The sequence below is a fragment of the Bos mutus genome, chromosome 22, assembly GCF_027580195.1.
Source record: "Bos mutus isolate GX-2022 chromosome 22, NWIPB_WYAK_1.1, whole genome shotgun sequence".
In the NCBI taxonomy this organism is placed as follows: domain Eukaryota; kingdom Metazoa; phylum Chordata; class Mammalia; order Artiodactyla; family Bovidae; genus Bos; species Bos mutus.
Window position 1 is genome coordinate 53,832,129 of NC_091638.1, and position 20,659 is coordinate 53,852,787.

General features: G+C 52.0%; 1 protein-coding gene across 1 annotated transcript in view; it reads right to left on the reverse strand.

Moving 5' to 3' along the window:
* LIMD1 (LIM domain containing 1) overlaps nucleotides 1-9,091 on the reverse strand; it is a 78,323-nt gene extending 69,232 nt beyond the window's left edge. The window contains exon 1 of the mRNA XM_070360413.1: nucleotides 7,690-9,091. Coding sequence (XP_070216514.1) covers nucleotides 7,690-9,091 — 1,402 coding nt within the window. The remainder of the gene's footprint in view (nucleotides 1-7,689) is intronic.
* Nucleotides 9,092-20,659: the final 11,568 nt, after the last annotated feature.

Genomic DNA, 20,659 nt, shown 5'->3' on the forward strand with positions numbered 1-20,659 from the left:
ATACATCAATTTTTTAAAAAAAGTGTAAAATACATACACTCCTGGTTTTGAGGGGAAGATTACCTGGCCTACAAAAACAAACAAACAAACATCCACGTGTGCCCTGCAATTTTGAAACGGCTAGGAGTCCCCACGTCTTAGGGTGTACACCTGCTGGGCTAGACAGGCAGAATTAGACTCTGGAGTGTCATTTACAAAAGTTACTAAAGGATCAGAAATTTACTTCCATGGCTACAGAAGCCTGGATCCAGTAGGTCCAAATTACCATATTTCCTAAAGGAATGTGGGCAGAAGTTCCCACACTTGGTCATGCCAGCTACTCAGACAGGCCCGATGGTTAATGATCTTCTGTCCCCTTCTCCTACTTCAGCGTTTGGCTTGGGTTTACTGCAATGCCTGATGTTTGCGGGGGCGGGGGAGGGGGGCGGGCGGTGAGTGGAGCCTCTGGGGTGCGCAGAGGCCACTGTCCTGAAACCTGGAGGGGCCCCCCTTCTACAGGATTGGCCCATGTTGTTTGCTTTTATATGACAAATGCTCTGAAAAATCACTCTCAGTTGTTCGTTCAAGGCTGGACTTAAACCCCATATTTCAAGCAACTGTTGCTAATGAAGTCAGATAAATAAGCTCAAGTCATGTCTGACTCTTTGCGACCCCATGGACTGTAGCCCACCAGATGCTCCTGTCTATGGAAATCTCCAGGCAGGAATACTGGAGTGGGTTGCCATTTCCTTCTCCAGGGGTCTTCCCAACCCAGAGATAGAACCCACATCTCCTGCATTGGCAGGAAGGTTCTTTACCAACTGAGCCACCAGGGAAGCCAGGAAGTCAGATGAGACTTAAAAAGGTCATTAACACAACTTGTAGCTCAATGTTGAAGAGATGGTCAGATGGGAGGGAGCAGAGAGGACATGTATGGGATCCTTGTCTGGACTGCTTACTTCACCTCCTGAGCTGCTAGTAAAACAAAATCAGGTGTGACAGGCTCCCTGGCCCCTGGCAGGGCTGGGCCATCCGTGGGAGGAGTCACACCTCTCCTCAGGCTCCCAGGCTAAGGCGGGTCTGCTGTTAACAGTTTTCCGAGCTCACATACTGCTGCAGGAATGTCCACCCAAGACAGGAAAACTGAAGACGCAGCCAGGCGTGCAGGTGGGCAAGTGTCTACCCGTCCACTTGCTGGGTGACCGGGACCCTGGAACCAGCTTCCTCTTGCCCCGCCGCCACCCTGCTTGCTGGCACCTAACAGAGTGTGGCTCTCATGGGTGGCACCAGCAGTGCCCGGTCCCCCACAGCGGTGGGGAAGGGGAGACCTGGGGGGGTGGCTGCAGGTCCAGAGTCCTGACCCTGGAAAGGGCAGGGAGCCCACTGATGCCTCCGCAGCAGCTGAGCAGAGACTGAATCTGGAGGGGCTCGCAGAGAACATCCACCTCAGCCCAGAAACGCCGCCCAGTTCATTCGGGGAGTCGGAGCCCCAGCTGGTGGGGTAGCACCACCACCGACCGCAGTGTGGCCCTGAACCCTTCACGGCCTGGGTTCCTCAACTGCAAACGGAGGAGAACGGAGTCTGGCTGTGAAGGTTAAATACAGGCGCTCAACAGACATCACAATAATTAAAATCACGGCCAAGGTCACCGAGAGCGGGGTCTTATCTGCCCTGGACAGGGGATGTGGCGTGGTGCCCAGATCGCCCTTCAGTGAAGGAGCCTGGCACGGTGGCTGGGGCTGCAGGGGGGCAGCCCTCAGCTGTCAGCCCCTTTGGGCACGGCCCCAGCTACACACAGGCACCTTGCTGGTCATGCCCACCCGGAGAGGACCAAGGAGGGAGTGGTGAAGGCCAGGCCGTCTCACCCCAATTCGGGGCAGCTCTGAAGGGCTTTTCCAGCCCCAGACCCCCCTGGGGTTGGCCCAGGCTGGTCAGGCCCGCAGCGCAGCCGGGGCGTCCCGCTTGCCCACTCCTGCATCCCCCTGCCCTCCACACACACGTTCCCAGCAGTGTCCCCTAGGCCGCCCCCTGCACACTAGACTCTGCCTCGGAGTCAGCTTCCCCAGTCACCCCGCCGGGGACGGGTGCTTCACCTGTGTCCTTCTTCCTTAGAAGGGGAGGAGAGGCCTAGTGTGCAGAGGACAGATGGCCACTGAGGAGGAAAAGGTGAGAGAGAACCCACTGGCGTGAAAACAACCCACAGCGGCACCTTCCAAGCGTGAGGCCCGGGACGAGGAACCCAACGGCGTCCTCTCAGCAGCATCAGCTCTCCTCAAGGGAGAAACACGCAAAGCGGCCGCAGAGGAACACGGCAGAAGGACCGGGGGCAGCAATGCCTTCCCGGGACCAAAGTGTCCCAAACCCACGAGACCGGGCCAAGCAAAGTGCCAGAAAGGTCCTCAGTGATGAGCTGATCAATAACCAGGCACTGAGGTGTCTTCAGACCCAAGGGTCCCCGAAGGTGGTCTTGGGGATTCACAAAGTCTTCCCACAAGGTCATGTCCAGGAAGGGGTCCAGGTAACCAACCCAAACATCAACTCCGCTTTGCTTCTGGCTAGAATTACATTGACTCTAATGGGACCATTGCATTTCCCTGATTCTCTCTGGCAAGAGCCCTGTATCAATAGATAATCTTTCCGTTGTTCAGTCGCTAAGTTGTGTCTGACTCCTTGCAACCCCACGGACTGCAGCACGCCAGGCGCCCTGTCCTTCACTCTCTCCCAGAGTTTGCTCTAACTCATGTTATTTAGAAGTAAAATTTAATCTTTATTTAGTGTGTTGGACAGACAGACATCTATCAGATAACACCAAATCTAGAGACGGGAAGGGCATCTGCTGACGTGAGCCCCTCAACAGGCCAAGCTCCTCGTGCTATGGAGAAGGGGAGAGGCCTGGAAGGGGCTAGGGTGTGTTCAAGGTCCCACAGCAGGGCTGGGCCACGCCCTGACGGCCAGGTGCTGGCAGGAGGCATGTCCTCCTCGGCCGCGTGGCCGGTTCCTTAGAGCAGCTAAGAGCTCAGCTACCAAAGCTCTCCTATATGATGGGCACTGGGGCGCCCCATGAGCTCAGTGGAGGGCGACTAGACAACACTTAAAGGGCACAAATGTAGTCCACCCGCCCTGGGAGTTTGTCCCAGGCTAGGCTCGCAACTTGCAGTCGGCCTGAAGTCCACATGAGGCTGCTTACATGACCAGAGCACACGCAGAGGGTGACACTGAGTCAACGCAACACGTGCTGAAGTGGAACAGCTGCCAAGACGCGCCATTGGGAGGGAAAGGCAGAGAGCAGGTGGACAGCAGGCCTGGCTGCGACCCACAGAGAGATACACGCACGTACTCACATGCCAGGATGCTCGGCTACAGACGGGTGGGAAGGAGACTAATGCTTCACTCCGTCTGTTTTTCTGTCTTTGGAGTTTTCTACATGTGACTGTAATGTTTAGTGAAAAAATAAATTAGATATGATACCCTCAATATTTCATATAGCGGTAGAATAGGCAAAGTCAGAGGGATAGAACACAGATTGGTCACTGCCAGGAGCTGGGAGAGATGAGGGATTGAGAAGCAACTGAGTTATGGGTGTGGGTTTCCTCTGGGGGTGATGAATAAATGCTCTGGAACTAGACAGGGGTGGTGTTTGCGCAACGTGAGGGAAGCGCTAAATGCTACTGCCTGCTTTTAAAATTAAAGAGATCGATTTTATATTATAGGAAGTTCTTCTTGATTAAAGAAAAAAAACCATAAAAGTAAATAAATAAAGCAGGCTTTCACGTCTGTGCTTGGGAGGCAGCTGGGCAATGCTGGTTAGAAGAGTGGGAAGCAGGGCTTCTCTGGTGGTCTAGTGGTTAAGAATTCGGCTTGCAAGGCAGGGCACGCAGGCTCGATCCCTGGTGGGGGCACTAAGATCCCACATGCCACAGAACTAAGCCCTTGCACTGCAACCACTGAAGCCTGTGTGCTCCGTGGCCCGCAAGCCACAACTAGAGAGTCCACGCGTGGCAACGGAAGACTCCCCACGACGCAACAAAGATTCCTCGTGCTGTAACTGAGGGCTGATGCGTCAAATAAATAAATAAAATATATTTAAAAGAAGAAAGAAAACAAATTTCTTTTTTAAAAAGCATGTGAGAATAGCACATTAAAATAATAATAATAATAAAGAGGAATGGGCAAGGAAGCCGAACTGTGGGGCTCAGACCTCACCTGTACCCAGTAGGCCCTATGAGACATGGGATCAGTCATCTAACCTCTCTGAGTCTCAGTTTCCAGGCTGGTGAAATGGGCTTCCTTCCTAAGCTCACATGAATAAAGTAAATAGGCCCCGAGGGCCTCTGCTCCTGCTGTCTGCCCTGCTGAGCATGCCCTTTCCCAAAGCAGACTCAAAGGTCACCCCTGGCCTCCTTCAAGCCTAGCTCTAAAGCCACCTTCTCGATGGGATTTCCCCTGATCACTGGCTTGAAAACCAGAAACCTCCCTGGTTCGACTCCCTGCACTGAGGCTCCATCCTCTCCACTTCCTGTTTCTCTCCCGCAAACCTGCTTATTTATTTTGTTCATCTCCTGCCTCCCTCTCCTGCACCACCTGCTCTGGAGAAGGAGGGGTTTCTGTCCGCCTCATTCATTACGTACCTCAAGGCAGGTACTCAATAAATACGGGATGGATGAATGGATAGCTAATAGTTCTGCTATGATCTGGTGTATGAACCTGCCTCCCTCCAAAGATAAAACCGTTGTTTGTTGTTTAATGATCTTGAAATTAAAAATTCAAGACAAATACTATATTTCACATATATGTGTAATCTAAAAAAAACCGACACACACAGACACAAAAAACATAAACAGAAGTATAGCTACAGAGAACAAACAGGTGGTTGCCTGAGGGGAGGGAAGGTGGGGAGGAAAGAAATAGCTGAAGGAGGGTAACAGGTACAAAGTTTCAGTTGCGAAATAAACCAGTCATGGATATGAAATGCACAGTGTGGGGAATGTAGTCAGTAACAATGTAATATCTTCATATAGTGACATATTGTAACTGGACTGACTTGTGATGGTCAGAAATGTACAGAAATACTGAATCATTACATTGCATAATAGGAACTAACAGTGTTGTAGGTCAGTTATACTTCAAACTCATAGAAAAAGAGATGGGATTTGTGGCTTCCATCAGGGAAGGTGTGTGCTTCTTTGGGCTTCCCTGGTGGTTTAGACAGTGAATGAATGAATGAATGCATGAATCCACCTGCAACGCCCCTGGATTTGATCCCTGGGTTCGATCCCTGGGTTGGGAAGAATCCCCTGGACAAGGGAACACCTACCCTCTCCAGTATTCTGGCCTGGAGGATTCCATGGACAGAGAAGCCTGGCAGGCTACAGTCCATGGGATTGCAAAGAGTCGGACACGACTGAGCGACTTTCACTTCACTTCAGCGGTAGGTGGAAGGGGAGAGGGGGAATGGGACACGAAAGCAGTCAAAGGCATAAACTTCCTAAGGATATAATGTACAACACGATAAATATAACTAACATTGCTATATGTTGCATATGAAAGTTAAAGGAAATCCGGAGTTCTCATCACAACAAAAAAGTGATTTTTTGAGATGAGATGAGATGATGGATGTTCACGAACCTTATTGTTATCATCACTTTATGATGCCTGTAAATCAAATCATTACATAAAGCAAATCATTATGCTGAGGCTCTCCTGGTGGCTCAGTGGTAAAGAATCCTCCTTCCAACGCAGGGAACAAGGGTTCGATCCCTGGTCGGGAAAGACCCCGCATGCCACGGGGGGGACAACTGAGCCCGTGCGTCACAACTGCTGAGCCCACACTCTAGAGCCTGTGCTCCTCAACGAGAGTTGCCCCAGCTCACCGCACCTAGACAGAAAGCCCAAAAGCAGCAACGAAGACCCAGCGTTGCCAAAAATAAATAAATACATTTGCTTAAAAATTAAAAACCTTTTAAAAAGCAAAAACTTAGAAATCTTTTTTAAAAACTACTATGCTGTGCATCTTAAACTTATACAATATTGTGTGTCAATTACATCTCAGTAAAACTGGAAAAAAAGACAACGGTTTAAACTAAAAAAAAAAAAAAAAAGCCCACAGTATTTCCAGAGAAAAGTATTATTCCCAAGGAGGGGGATTTGCAAAGGAGAAGAGATGGCTCACAGTGAGAGGCCGCTACATGCTCTAGAACATAAACGCCGAGTAAACAGCCAGCCTGACCTCTGACTGCCCAGGGTGGTGTGAGCGCTGCTCCTGCGAGGCTCTCACGAGAAGCAAGAACACAGTGCCCGAGCCTCGGACACGTCCCTCCAAGCACCTCGGGACAGAATCATTCATTCATGCAGGATGGGGCAGACAGACAGCAGCCAACCAGTGACCCTCCCTGTGCGGGGCCTTCCCTGCCCCCCACCAAAAGCCTTCATACGGGGAAACGGTGACCTCAACTACGCACAGTTCAAAAATAAAAACTAAAATAAAATATTGATACCATGCATAAAATAAAATGAGAAACTACTGTACACCTCAGAGAACTCGACTCCATGCTGTGCGGCGATCTAAATGGGAAGGCAACCCAAGCAAGAGGCATCCATGCAGCTGACTCTCTTTGTGGAACAGCAGAAACACATAACATTGTAAAGCAACATACTCCAATCACAAGTAATTTAAAAAAATAAACAAAACTCCCGCTCTTCTAGTTAGAGCTTCTGTGAGATGGCTACATTGTTACTCAACAGGATGCTATCTCTGCTTTTCTGCTGCCTCCAAACTCTGCACGGAGGAAAAAATAAAAGCTGAAGCCAGCAGTCTCGGAGAGTTTGTGGCTTTAAAAAGAGAATAAAACAAAACCTCCAAGAGGAAGAAAAACCAACAAGGAGCATCTTCCATTCTCTTAGGAGCCACGACTGTGGGTGTAACCTGGCTGCTGGCTAGTAGTCAGGGTGGGGGTGCTGAGTTGGAAGGTGCCTAATGCACGGGTCTCCAATTTCCCAGAACGTCAGGAGCAGGGCTGGCTTGCGAAAAATGCCAACTGCTGGGCCCCATGCCAGTTTCTGATGCAGTAGGTTTGGGGTGGGGCCTAAGAATTTGCATTTTTAACTAGTTCCCAGGCAAAAGGACGCTGCAGGTTCAGACTACACTTTGAGAAGGACTGCTCTAGAACAAAGCCTTCCAGGTCAGAGTTTCACCTCCCTCTGCTGAACACAGAACGTGCAGGCAGACACACGTGCACACAGGGACCCGCAGAGAGCCCACGCCCAACCACTGGTCCTCTAGTAGCCAGGCTCCCCTGGCACAGCCAGCAACTGATGGAACGAACCCTCAGGGGTACATGGACCTTCTAAGAAGCCCATTCAGGTCCCGCCTGAGCCAGTCACTGTGACAGGTTCTAAGTCACTCCCGAAACCCTTGAAATCCAAAGTCACAGATTTCCCTTTTTGCGGGGAGCAGTCACGAGCAATCCTGCCCTTTGCACATGGGTAACCACCAGCAGCAAGATCCGCTTTCTGCCTAGTGATGATCTCAAGTCTCTTTTCAAGTTTCAGAAGAGGCAGCTGAAAGAGGAAGTTAAAAAAAAAAAAAGACAGGCGCACTCAAGGAGAGCGACAGCATCCCTGGTGGGGGTAGGGGGCGTTTCCCCCTAATGCCCAAATGCAGGGACCCCGTCACCCGCTGTGGGCAACCACACCAGCCTCTCAGTACTCACCAAAGTAATCGGCCTTCGGGTGAGCATCCATCTCCCGCTCCAGACGCTGGGTGAGGGCTTCTAACTTCAATTCGGCGGCCGTGGGTCCAAGCTCAGGGCCCGGGATGAGCGTCTGGCAGGGTAACCTCACTCTGGGGGAACTCGGCGTCTCTGGGAGCACAGGCCCCAGGCTGCCATCACAGACCCAGCTGGAGGCACCTTCTTTACAAGATAACTCAGGCAGGGTGGACATCACTGGATGGACAAGGCTGTTGGGGCTGAGCTTGGGACCAATGCCAGGATCTGTACAGCCAGGCTTGGGACCCAGCCCAGGGAGGGCACCCGCCTGCATATGGTCCATGCTGGCTGGCGAGGATGAAGGGGCAGAGCTAGAAAGGTAAGATTTGGGCCCATCTTGGAACCAGGGTTGAGGGTCCACAGTGGGTTTGGGCGTCGTGCCTGAAACCTCACTCCCTACCCCTGAGTTTGTTCTGGGAAGAGAGCCTTGACTGGGCCGGTTCAGGGCCAGAGGCGCTGAGAAAGAAGGGGTCCTGGGCTGAGCAGACCTCGGGAGGGCCCCATTCTCTGGGCCAGCGGAAGGGAGGCCAGGGCTCACTCGCTGGGAAGAGGCGGTGGTCCAGACCCCCGCTGGCTTCTCGCTGTTGCCTCCTCCAGGCCCACCATCCTGGCCACTCTGCAAAGACCTGCCAGAGCCTGCGGAGAGCTGCTGGTGGTACAGGTGAGGATCCCTGGAGGGCTTAGATAGCAATGGGTCGCTCCCTGGGGTCCCAGACCACCCACTTCCTACACCCAACCTGATGCCAGGGGACACTCCCGGGTCGTCGGCCCACTTGGGGCCTGCCAAGGACAGGTTGTCGTAATAGTCTCCGTGGGTGAGGCAGGAGGGATCCTCACAGGGGCCCGGCCGATGGAAAGCAGACATCTCAGAATTCACCATGCTCTCCTTGGACCCACAGTCTTGGCTGCCTTGCCTCGAACCCCGGACGTACAGCTTGGCCCTCTGCTCCTGGGGTGGGTACGAGGGCTGCCCAGGCGCCACGGTGATGGTCGTCCCAGGGGCCACGGTTGAGGCAGCGAGAGGGGGCTTGGCAGCACCATCCGCGGCCAGCTTGCTGCCCCCACCAGCTTCCCTGTGGGCCGGTGGGCCCAGGCGTGCCCCACCGTTAACGGGACCCCGGCTCGCCCTGGGCAGGGTCTCCTCCTGTAGGAGCTGCTGCTGCTGCTGCTGCTGCAGGTGGATTTTGGCCATCTTGGTAGCAAACACCCTGCGTGTTTCCTCAAACTCCGGGTTGTTGCCTGCACCCTTGTCCACTCGGAAGAGCCCATCTTTGGAGGCCTCATACATGTTCAGGTCCTCAATGAACTTACTGGCCTCCAGGCCCAAGTCGTCGTACTTATCCATGTTGCTGACCGGGCCTAGCCTAGTTGAGTGCGTGGAGCTGGGGCGGTGGGGGTCCTGGCAGAGGGCGGACACTCAAGTCCAGCCCAGAACAGGTACAGCCTTCCACCTGCCCAGCATGAGAGTCATGACCCAGGGCCTTAGAGTCCAGCAGATGCTGAGGCCTCAAAGTCACTTGGGCCAAATTTGCTTCCAATTCCCCTTCCCCTCGGAGGTGTCCGCGTGGGGGCGGCTGGCGGCGCTTGGCTGTCCGAGCTGGCTGTGAGTTCTTTTCTCAGTTTCAAATCATAAAACGTAAAAGAAATACGGAAGAAAAAAAAAAAATCACATCCTCCTTAAGCAGCCAAACTCAAGACACCCACAAGGCAGCAGCCGCTGGACAGGAGGGAAAGTTGCTCAGAGAGCAGAGAGCAGAGGGCCCAGGACCGGCCGGGCCGGAGCGGAGGCGCGGCGGCGGGAGGCGCGAGCACGTACCGGGCGCTCGGTCCTCCGCGGCTTCCCCCGGTGGCGCGGAGCTGCGATCGTGGCCGGCGCGGGGACGGATCGGGGATCGGGATCCGGGGCACACGGGCCGGCCGGGCCCCGGCGGGAAGTTCACGGCAGCCGGGCGGTTGGTCTATTGTCCGATGGCGGCGGGGGCTGGGCGCGCGCGAGCCGGAGGGCGGCGGGACGCGGAAGTGAGTGCGCCGGACGCCGTCCCCGCCGCTCGGTCGCCGGCCGGGCACGTCGCGGGCCTGCGAGGAGGCGGAGGCGGAGGCAGCGGCCGAGGGGCGGGGGCGCGGGAGAGGGGCGGGGTCGGCGCGCGCGGCGGCGGGCGCCCCGGGGCAGGCCCGAGCCCGACTGGGCTGGGGAACCTGGAGGTGTGGCCCGCGCGCCTCTTTCAGCCCTTGAGCGCGGGACCGCCCCAGGAGAAGTCCGGCCCGGCTCCGGTCCTTGGGCAGAGCGGGGCGGAGGCCACTCCGCGGGGATCGCTGGCAGGCGACCTGGACGGCTTGCGTGGACCCGAGACGTGCCGCTTGAATTTTGCGGGAGTCCCGAGGTCGCACGCTCCTCGTCCCACTGTGCCTCGGTTTCCCGAGTGGAAAGTCAACCCCTTTTGCCGGCTTGGCCCCGGCAGTTCCCTCGCCCCTACACAAGGTGCAGGATTGGCGACCCACGGAGTCACCTGAGGGCTGGCCCAAGTCCCCTTGGACAAGTAGGGAGACTGAGGCATCGAGGGAGAAGGGTCCAAGATGCCATCATGACTAGCGAAGCGTGCATGGGTGCCTAGGTCCTCTGAAAGGGGTTAAAAGGCACATTGTTGCCCGGAGGGAGCGTCCTAAGTCCCTCTGTTAGGCCATAAAATCACGTGCCCTGCTGGCTCATTATTCATGGGAGGATTTCTGATCCCCCAAGTAGATCTGCACGACTCTGGGGGCGCCAGGCCTGCCTCCTGGGCACCCTAGCAAGGCCCACCACTCCCTGCACTACCTCCTAGGTGACCCTGGAGAGGTTTCATTTCCCAGAGAGCAGATACCGTGATCCTAAGGCCGATACCAGACCAGTCAGTTCCCTGGTAACCCTCAGTGCTTACCAGGGGCTTAGACTGAAACCAACCCCACAACGGCCTTCCTGCTCTGGCAGGGTCTGCCTCCCTGCGGCAGGTCTGACTGGGGAGTCTTCCCTGCCACTAGCTGCAGGAGCTTCCTGGTGTCTGCCCAGACCTGGCCCTTGAACTTCTCCGTGGCTCATCTTACCATCTCTGCCAAAATAACAGTCTCTAGAACCCTTCTTTTTCGGCACCCTCTTTATTTCCTCATCAGTTCTGATCACTATTTATATTTATTGTTTACATGTGGTTTTTTGGTGGGTGGTTGGTTTTCCACCCCATTAGACCATATCTGTATGCCCAGTATCTATATGTCACAGTACCTAATAGTTGAATAAGTGAATTAGTGAATCTATTTGCCAGCGTTGTGACAAGGAACAAATAATGCAATACGCGTGACAGTGCTTTGTACTCTGGAAATCCAAAATGTGGTTCATGGGCAGGTAGACAACCTCAGACATGCAGATGACATCATGCTAAGGGCAGAAAGCGAAGAGGAACTAAAGAGCCTCTTGATGAAGGTAAAAAAGGAGAGTGAAAAGGGTAGCTTAAAATTCAACATTCAAAAAATGAAGATCATGGCATCTGGTCCCATTACTTCATGGCAAATAGATGAGAAAACAATGGAAACCGTGGGAGATTTTATTTTCTTGGGCTCCAAAATCACTGCAGATGGTGACTGCAGCCATGAGATTAAAAGATGCCTGCTTCTTGGAAGAAAAGCTATGACAAACCTAGACAGTGTATTACAAAGCAGAGACATCACTTTGAGGACAAAGGTTCATATAGTCGAAGGTATGGTTTTGCCGGTAGTCATGGACAGGTGTGAGAGTTGCACCACAAAGAAAGCTGAGCGCCAAAGAATTGATGCTTTCAAATTGTGATGTTGGAGAAGACTCTTGAGAGTCCCTTGGACAGCAAGGAAATCAAACCAGTCAATCCTGAAGGAAATCAGCCCTGAATATTCATTGGAAGGACTGATGCTGAAGCTGAAGCTCTAATATTTTGGCCACCTGATGCAAAGCGCCAGCTCCTTGGGAAAGATGCTGGGAAAGATTGCAGACAGGAGGAGAAGGGGGCAACAGAGGATGAGATGGTTGGATGGCATCATTGACTCAATGGACATGAATTTGAGCAGACTCCCGGAGGTGGTGGCAGACAGGGAAGCCTGGTGTGCTGCAGTCCATGGGGTCACAAAGAGATGGACACGACTGATCGGCTGAACTGAACTGATAGGAGGTACAGAGAGTTAGCTGAGAGTGACCCGGGGATGCGGCTGCAGGGAACTGGCTGTTTAGGGCAGTGAAAGCGTGAATGGACTGAAGAAGAATGCATGATGGAAGCGTGAAGCCTCCCCCTGTGCTCCCCACCCCCACCTCCACTCCCACCCGAGATCCTGGCCCTGAACTGCAAGGAGGCCAGCCAGCACAGGGCACGTGTCTCTGCGGCCGAGGTTCCGTTGCACAGATGTGGGTGTGGAGTTGGGTCTAAGCAGGGCTGCTTTTTGCCAAGTGAGCGCAATGTAACTAGAGGCACAAGAGAGTCACTGTCTCTTCTGCCTAGAACTGCTCCACAGATATGCCTCTGACTCCCACCTTTACAGCCCTCAGGTCTCCACTCAACGGTCACTTCCCTGGGAAGTCTGCCTTCCCCCTGTCCATTCCCAACCCCACCTGCCCCCACAGTGACCAGCTGGCTCCTCACCAGAATGCAAACATCACGAGGCCCCAGATCTCTGCCCATTTTGTTCATTACAGTAGCCCAGGAAACCAAAACACTGCCTGGGGTGGGGTAGGATCCCCAAATGCTTGATAAATGAACGCCCGAGTCACATCCGAAGAGGAAGTACAGGTGTTACCATCCACAGAGAGAAAGAATTAACTGGACTTTGGAACTCCCTGGTGGTCCAGTGGTTAAGAATCCGCCTGCCAATGCAGGGGACGCGGGTTTGATCCCTGGTCCAGGAAAACCCCACATGTCACGGGGCAGCTAAGCCTGTGCTCCACAACAAGGGAAGCCTCGGCAGTGAGAAGCTCATGTCCTGCAACTAGAGAAAAGCCCACATGCAGCGACGGAGATCCAGCACAGCCAAAAATAAATCAGTAAAACCATTAAAATAAATGAATAAATAAGCTATAAAGACATGACCATAGTAATTAAATTAACAACAACAAAATAATTCAGTGGACTTCACAATGACCCAGATTCAGAGAAGCAGTTCGGAGAAGAATACAGAGGAGACTGTATTCCTGCTCTTGTAACTCTGTGTCACTACAAACCTTCTGCAGATCTTGTTTGATCACCTTGTACCAGATATTTGATCTGCCTCGGAGACAGTATATCTTGCCAGGCAAGAGTATGACTACATAGAATTGTTCATGTGTGTGTCTGAACATATACGGGAACCTATATGACTGAAGAGTATCTGTTTGCATGCCTACATATATGTTTTTTATATAAGCGTGTATAAAGAATCATTGACCAAGCGGCATTTGAAAAACCCTCATCCAACAGACTGGAGGCAGTAAACGGTGCTCAGACAGCCAATGAATTACCGAAGGGCCTAGGAGGCAAAGGGCCCCCATCCTTGGACGGAGCCCTGCTTATTTTGCAGTTAACTGAAAGGGCCTTTCTGTCCCTTTTGCTGGGCTACAGGGAATGTCCCAGCACACAATGCGGTGAGTGTCCAAAGCTGGAGCGCTACTTCAGGGAGAGCTCTGAAAAGAATCTTTGTATTTCAGCCAGGCGGATGGATGAAGAACTAAGAACCCAGGTTCCTCTGGGCTCTTTCCATCCCACGGGTGCCTCAAGCAGGCCAGGAAACCCTGGCCCTTCCAAAGCTGTTTCCTGAACCTTAGGCTTTCTCTCTGGCCCCAAGTTTCACTGTGGAACTGTCCCATGAATGGAGAGAAGCAGCTTCAATAATGGCCCTTTCCTGGCACTACTAACGAGCCTGTGTCTCGTGACTGTCCGCCCTGGAAAGCTGCCCAGGCCAGACCCAGACATGAGGACCATGATCTTGCCCTGCGTGTGCTACCGGCGCCCACTCTTGACCAGTCTCAGCCCCACACCCCGGGCCTTCCGCTGCACAGGAAGGCCCAGCTGCAGGCATGTGCCTGGCCACAGGGCCCCACGTGGCTCCCCACAAGGCTCCCCACACACCCATGGGGGAGGGAGGCTGCCCCCTGGCCCTGGCCCAACCCCTCCCGGGCCATCTGCTCAGAGTGCAGTGAAATATGTTTAGCAGAACACAGTGAACTGGAGTGCTGATTTTTGAATCAGCACCAATTTTCTGCTTACTCCTTTTGTGTGTGTGGTTGTTACATAAGTAATACAAGCATACAGCTTCAAGTTCAAAAGGTGCAAAAGAGCACACGTGGTGAAAGCAGTCTCTGGTGCCCCTGCAGACACGCCCTGTGACCAAAGGACACAGGCATGTACTCTTCTTCCTTTTTTTAAAAAAACACAGAAAGTAAAAGTGCACTGCCCTTTGCTTTTTGCATTTAACAATACTCTTGGAAACCTTTTCACATCATTTCACATGCAGCTGGCTCGTCCTCTTAGAGGGCTAACATTTCTTTCTTTGGGTGAGTCATGGGTTTCTTAACCAGTCTCCTGTTCACAGACATTTAGGCCGCTTCCAGGTTTTAGCTATTACATATTCTGTGGCTACGGCTGACTTATAAACCGTATCACACCTGTGCAAGCAGGGCCCTGGGATAAACACCCATGAGGCAGGCATATTCTTGAGAACTCCACCATACTGCCTGGATTTCTTTTGTCACCAAGAAGCTCCGCCTTGCTCTCTGCTGGTTACTGTCTCAATGGAGTCAGAGTTAGAACCGTTGATGAGTCATAACAAGAACAACAATTATGAAAAGCATCGTAGCACCTACGCTTTGCCCAGCACCATTCTCTACACTCAGTATATGTTACAGTATATGTTGATTGCTCATAACAGGTCATGAGATAGGTTCTATTCATGCCCTCCTTTAAAAAAAAAAAAAACTATTTTATATTGGAGTATCACTGACTAAAGATAGAAGGCAAAAAGAGAAGAGGGCAGCAGAGGATGAGATGGTTGGATGGCATTGCCAACTCAATGGACATGAGTTTGAGCAAACTCCAAGAGACAGTGAAGGACAGGGAAGGCTGGCATGCTGCAGTCCGTGGGGTCACAAAGAGCTGGACACACAACTGAGCAACTGAACAACCACAAGGCCTGGTTAACAATGTTGTGATACTTTCAGGTGGACAGCAAAGCAACTCAGCCATACATATATGTGTGTCTATTCTCCCCTAAACTCCCCTCCTGTCCAGGCTGCCACAGAACACTGATATTATGCCCTCCTTTATAAAAGCAAGGAAATTGAGGCACAGAGGAAGGAAGGAACTTGCTTGAAGTTCCACAGCTAGGAGGCATCTGGGATTGGAACACAGGCAGCCCAGCTCTGTGACACGTCACCTCATGACAAAATCTTCTAAGTAATCACTTGGCTACTAAAGCTGCTTCCAGGGTGTGTGTATCAGTGGGTGCTTGCCTGCAAAGCCCAAATGGGAGCTGTATCTTCTATTTTCAACATCACCATGTACCCAGAAGGAGGCTGGACCAGCTTGCTGGTATCTTACATGCTGCTCAACTAGTTACTGTTGAATGACTGAATGAATATTATCCTGGATAATAATACTGCTAGGGGACTTCCCCAGGCTCCCCAGGTGGCCCAATGGTAAGGAATCCTCTTGCCAATGCAGAAGACTCAGGAGACGCAGATCCGATCCCTGGGTGGAGGAGATGCACTGGAGGAGGACACGGCAACCCACTCTAGTATTCTTGCTGGAAAATCCCATGGACAGAGGAGCCTGGCAGGCTACAGTCCATAAGGTCGCAGAGAGTGAGGCTGTTGTTGAGTCGTGTCTGTCTCTTTGTGAGCCCGTGGACTGCAGCACGCCAGGCTTCCTGTTCCTCACCATCTCCCAGAGTTTGCCCAAGTTCATGTTCATGCCATCCAGCCATCTCATCCTCTGATGCCCTCTTCTCCTTCTCCCCTCAATCTTTCTCAGCGTCAGGGACTTTTCCAATGAGTTGTCTGTCTGCATCAGATGACCAAAATACTGGAGCTTCAGCTTCAGCATCAGCAAGAGTCAGATAGGAGAGCAATTGAGCACACGCACACACAAAGGGGACTTCGCTGGTGGCCCAGTGGTTAGGATTCCACGTTCCCAACTGCAGGGGGGGTGGGTTTGATCCCTGGTTGGGAAACTAAGATCCCGCAGGCTGAATGGTGTGGCCCCCCAGAAATTTTTTTTTTGAATGCTAATAATAGCTGATATTTGGAGAAGGCAATGGCACCCCACTCCAGTACTCTTGCCTGGAAAGTCCCATGGACGGAGGAGCCTGGTGGGCTGCAGTCCATGGGGTCGTGAAGAGTTGGACACGACTGAGCGACTTCACTTTCACGTTTCACTTTCATGCATTGGAGAAGGAAATGGCAACCCGCTCCAGTGTTCTTGCCTGGAGAATCCCAGGGACGGGGGAGCCTGGTGGGCTGCCATCTATGGGGTCGCACAGAGTCAGACACGACTGAAGTGACTTAGCAGCAATAGCTGATATTTACAGAGCACCAGCTAAGAGTTTGCCATAATTTATCTCATTTAATCCTCACAATGGCTCTCTGAGATAAAGTCCATCTTTACTTCCATTTTACAGATGGAAAAACAGAGGCTCACAGAGGTTGAGTAAGTTGCCCAAGGACACACAGCTGGTGTTAACAGATGAGTCGGGATTTGATCCCTGGATGTCTGCTCCCTGCCTCGAGTGATTTCTGAGTGACGTCTGAGGTCCTGTCTGCACCTAAATTTGTGAATCCACGAATTTCCCACTTAGGAATTGACCTCCACTGGATGCAGCCTGAAGATAAGAGCCACACGTTCTTTAAAAAAAAAATTAACTAAACTTAATTTTTAGAGCAGTTTTAAGAGTAGAAAGAACACTTTTGTGTACTCCAAGTACAATTTTCAGTTTCACAGAAATACTGAGTGGAAAATACAGAGATTTCCATATGCTTCCTGACCCTACACACATAGCCTCCTCCTCCATCCACATCCTGACCAGAGTGGTATAACTACTACAATCAATGGATTTGTGTTAACACATCACTATCGCCCAAAGTCCATAGTTCACCTGAGGGTTCGTTCTTGGTGTCATACAGACTATGGACTTGGACAAACGTAAAAGGATGTGTGTCCACCATTATAGTATCATACGGAGCAGCCTCACTGCTCTAAAAGTCCTCTGCCAGCTCATCTCTCTCTCTCCTCTAAGCCCTGAAAACCACTGATCTTTTTCTGTCTCCGTAGTCTTGCCTTTTCTAGAATGTCATATAGTTTCAATCATTTCAGACTGGCTCTTTCACTGAGTAAGTCTCATTGAAGTCCCCCCCATGTCTTTTCATGCTGTAGAGTAAATAGGTTACAGTTTGTATCCGGGGGGAGGAAAAGCTAAGAAAGTTTAAAGACAGAAAAAAGAAAGACAGCTAAAAATGAAGCAACTGAGTCTGTGGTCTACCTGAAAAAAACCAGGGGCGAACAGACGCAGAAAGACGTCTGTCTACCCCAGGGCCTCCCGAGGAGCTGCCAGCCCTTTACAAAGGGCCCCGGGCTCCCACTTTAATCACCGTCTTCAGGTGAAGGGAAACACAGAAGCACCGACAAGAATGGAACTAGAAGGCGTGTATCACAGCTGCATGCCTCTGTCCCTTTAGCAGCCATGCTGCCCATACCGGCTACAAGGAACTCATTTAAAAAAGAAACAAATCCTGCAGGGGGCACAGGTTCGATCCCTGGTCAGAGAACTAGATTCCACATGCCATGTGGCATGGCCAAAACAAAAAAAAAATCCCGGGGGGAGGGATAAATTAGGAGGTTGGGATTAAGATGTATACTTAGTCGTTCAGTCGTGTCTGACTCTTTCTGACTCCAGGGACTATAACCTACCAGGCTCCTCTGTCCGTGGGATTCTTCAGGCAAGAATACTGGAGTGAGTTGCCATTTCCTCTTCTGGGAGATCTTCCTGACCCAGGGATCAAACCCTCGCCTCCTGTGTCTCCTGCATTGGCAGGCAGATTCTTTACTTGAGCCATCAGGGATTAACATATACGTTCTACTAATAAAGCAGATAATCAACCCGACCTGCTGTACAGCACAGGGAACTCTCAACACTCGGTAAAAACCTCTATGGGAAAAGAATCCGAAAAAGAATAGATCGGTGATGGACAGGGAGGCCTGGCGTGCTGCGGTTCATGGGGTCGCACAGAGTCAGACACGAATTAGCGACTGATCTGATCTGATCTGATGTCTATATCTAACTGAGTCAGGCTGCTGTACACCTAAAACACAACATGTAAATCAACTACATTCCAGTATGAAATAAAAATTTTAAAAATTAGTCCTGTGGCCACATTATGAGTGTGGAGTTTTGTGTGAGTTTAAGCATGTTAAACATACTAACATACTATTTCATTACATGTAAATATTTAAAATATGCCACAAACTTTGAACTCTATTCTGATGCTATTTGTTTTCAAATATACTGGGAGCCTCAGCAAATCAAAGCAGCCAGGACCTCTCTTGACCTTACGAGGCGCCATCCGCTGGGGATCTGGGAAAAAAGAAGTTTAAAAAGAGCGTGTGTCTCTGCTGTTCAGCCCCATCCCTGAAGAGAGGATCGGAATCTGGAACAGGCTGATGAAGGATTTAGGACATGGCACGGGGTTCCAGTGGGAACAGAGCGGGAGGGTGCATCCAGCCCATCCCAGGGCTGGCCCTCTGTTCTGTGGGCTCCAGAAATTTCCATTGCTGCTGCTAAGTATCTTGTCTTCTTTGTGAGACTGGAGATCCACAGTTGTAGGTAAATGAGATGCTCAATTTTTGTTAAGCAAATGAATTTCCTGATCAAGGGCTTTCCATTTGCAGAGCGTATTTGAATATAAGGATAAGATATGTATTTGTCTCTCGGGCAAAAGATGCCTGGGGTATGAAGGATGGTGCTCAGTCAGGGGGCCGCCTCAATCCTCTCCTCTCTGCTCATCACAGACGTTCCATTGACTCCTTGGGTCATGTGGTAATCACCACCGAACCCAGGTCCCACCTGCTGGAGTCCAGGCCACCACAGGAAAACTGACTCCTCTGTCTCTGTCTCGAACTCTAATTCTTGGGAAGAAACTCTGATTGGCCCGAGGTTAGGTCAGGTGATTCCCCAGCTCACTCACTGTTGTCGAGGGGTAGCCATCGTCCTGTATTAACAAGGGCTCTGTGAACTAAGGAGACACCACAAACAGGGAGGGGAAATGCCACGACCCTCCCAGTCTGCTCTAGAAGGGAGGGAATAGGATTTTCCGTGGCCCTTCGTCAGCTCATGGAAAGACTCTGGGGAGAGAAGAACATGTCCTTCACTCAAAGCTGTGAGCGAATAGGCATCCTTTACTTCTCAGCCAATTCTTTGTGGTGCTAACAGTGAGGCCCTGGAGCCGATGGAAACAATCCATTAGCCTTTTGGTTATTAGCCTACCCACCACACCCCCACTGCTAATGCACACACACGTGGCTCACAGCGGAGTAAAGGGGGACATGATAGTCCTCCGCACAATAGAGGCGCAGGCATTTTCAGGGAGTGTGTTAGGGAGGTAAGGTAATACTTAAAGGGAGATCTGAAGCCTGAGAAAAAGCCAAGCCCTCAGACATCAGGCGAACGTTCCTGCGGAGGGAAGGTGGCGCCCAGCCCTGGGGCAGTAGGGCCAGTCAGTGTGGCTGGAACCCGGGGAGGACTGGGAGAGGGGTGCTGAGCCTGGCAGGGCTGGGGCAGAGGAGAGCTTTCATAGCTGAATTTGGCCTTGAGTGTGGTTAAAGCGGGGCTTCCCGGGTGGCAGAAGTGGTAAAGAAGCCGCCTGCCAATGCAGGAGACATAAGAGATGCGGGTTTGATCCTTGGGTTGGGAAGATCCCCCTGGAGAATCCCACGGACAGAGGAGCCTGGTGGGCTACCGTCCATAGGATGGCGAAAAGTTGGACACGACTGAAATGACTTAGCACGCCTGTGCATTGTTAAAGCAAGTAGTGATCTGAACTAAAAACAGTGGACGGGCTCGAGATAGCTCGGGAGATTGTGGATGGAGATGCGGGAGGCAAGGAAAAGGAGAGAACCAAGGAGAATTCCTGTTTCCCATTTGAGCAATTGGAGGGTTGGGTGATGGGTGATGCTCTTTTACTGGAGGGTAACAGGGTTGGAGGGAGAAGTCAAGAGAAGAGGCGAAGAAGCCAGCTGAGCGGCCAGAAGGGAGGTCTGGCTGGACGTTAGGTCTGGGGTCACTGGTGTTGGAAGTCGTGGGCCTGAGGCAGCTCACCTGGACGGAGGGTGGGGGGTGGCATGTCGCTGGAGGACACATGGCCCAGGACCAGGTCTTGAAGTGCTCAGAGCGAGGCAAGGGCCAGAGGAGGAGACTGAAGAGAGCTCCCAGAAGAGGGGAAGGAGTTCGTGACGTTAACAGGAGGGGCTATCCCTGTCGTGGGTTTGCACCTTGGAGGTCGCTGGCGGGGCAGTTGCTGAGAAGGCCCATGGCTTCCCCTGGTGTCATGTGGACATGGGCTGGCTCTACTTCATTTGGGTAATAAGGAAGTGGGCGATGCCAGGGCAGAGGGTTTGGGCACCTTTGTGCTATGTTTGCAGAGCAACGTGAAAAAGGAAGACATTTACATCAGCCAGCATGGCTGGGGTGTGAGCTGGGAGGGCAGCCTGAGAAACTGAACTGGGGACCGGAGTGTGAAGCTGCTCCCTGTCGCCACCCCGCCGCCCCACCCCCAGGAGAAGGGCCCGGCCACGTGGAGAACCTGAGCCCTGCAGACAGGAAGGAGGAGTGCCCTGTTTATTTCTGTCTGCCTGATTTCACATCTGCTGACGTCTTCACACCCACCCCGCCTCCCCTTCTTGAA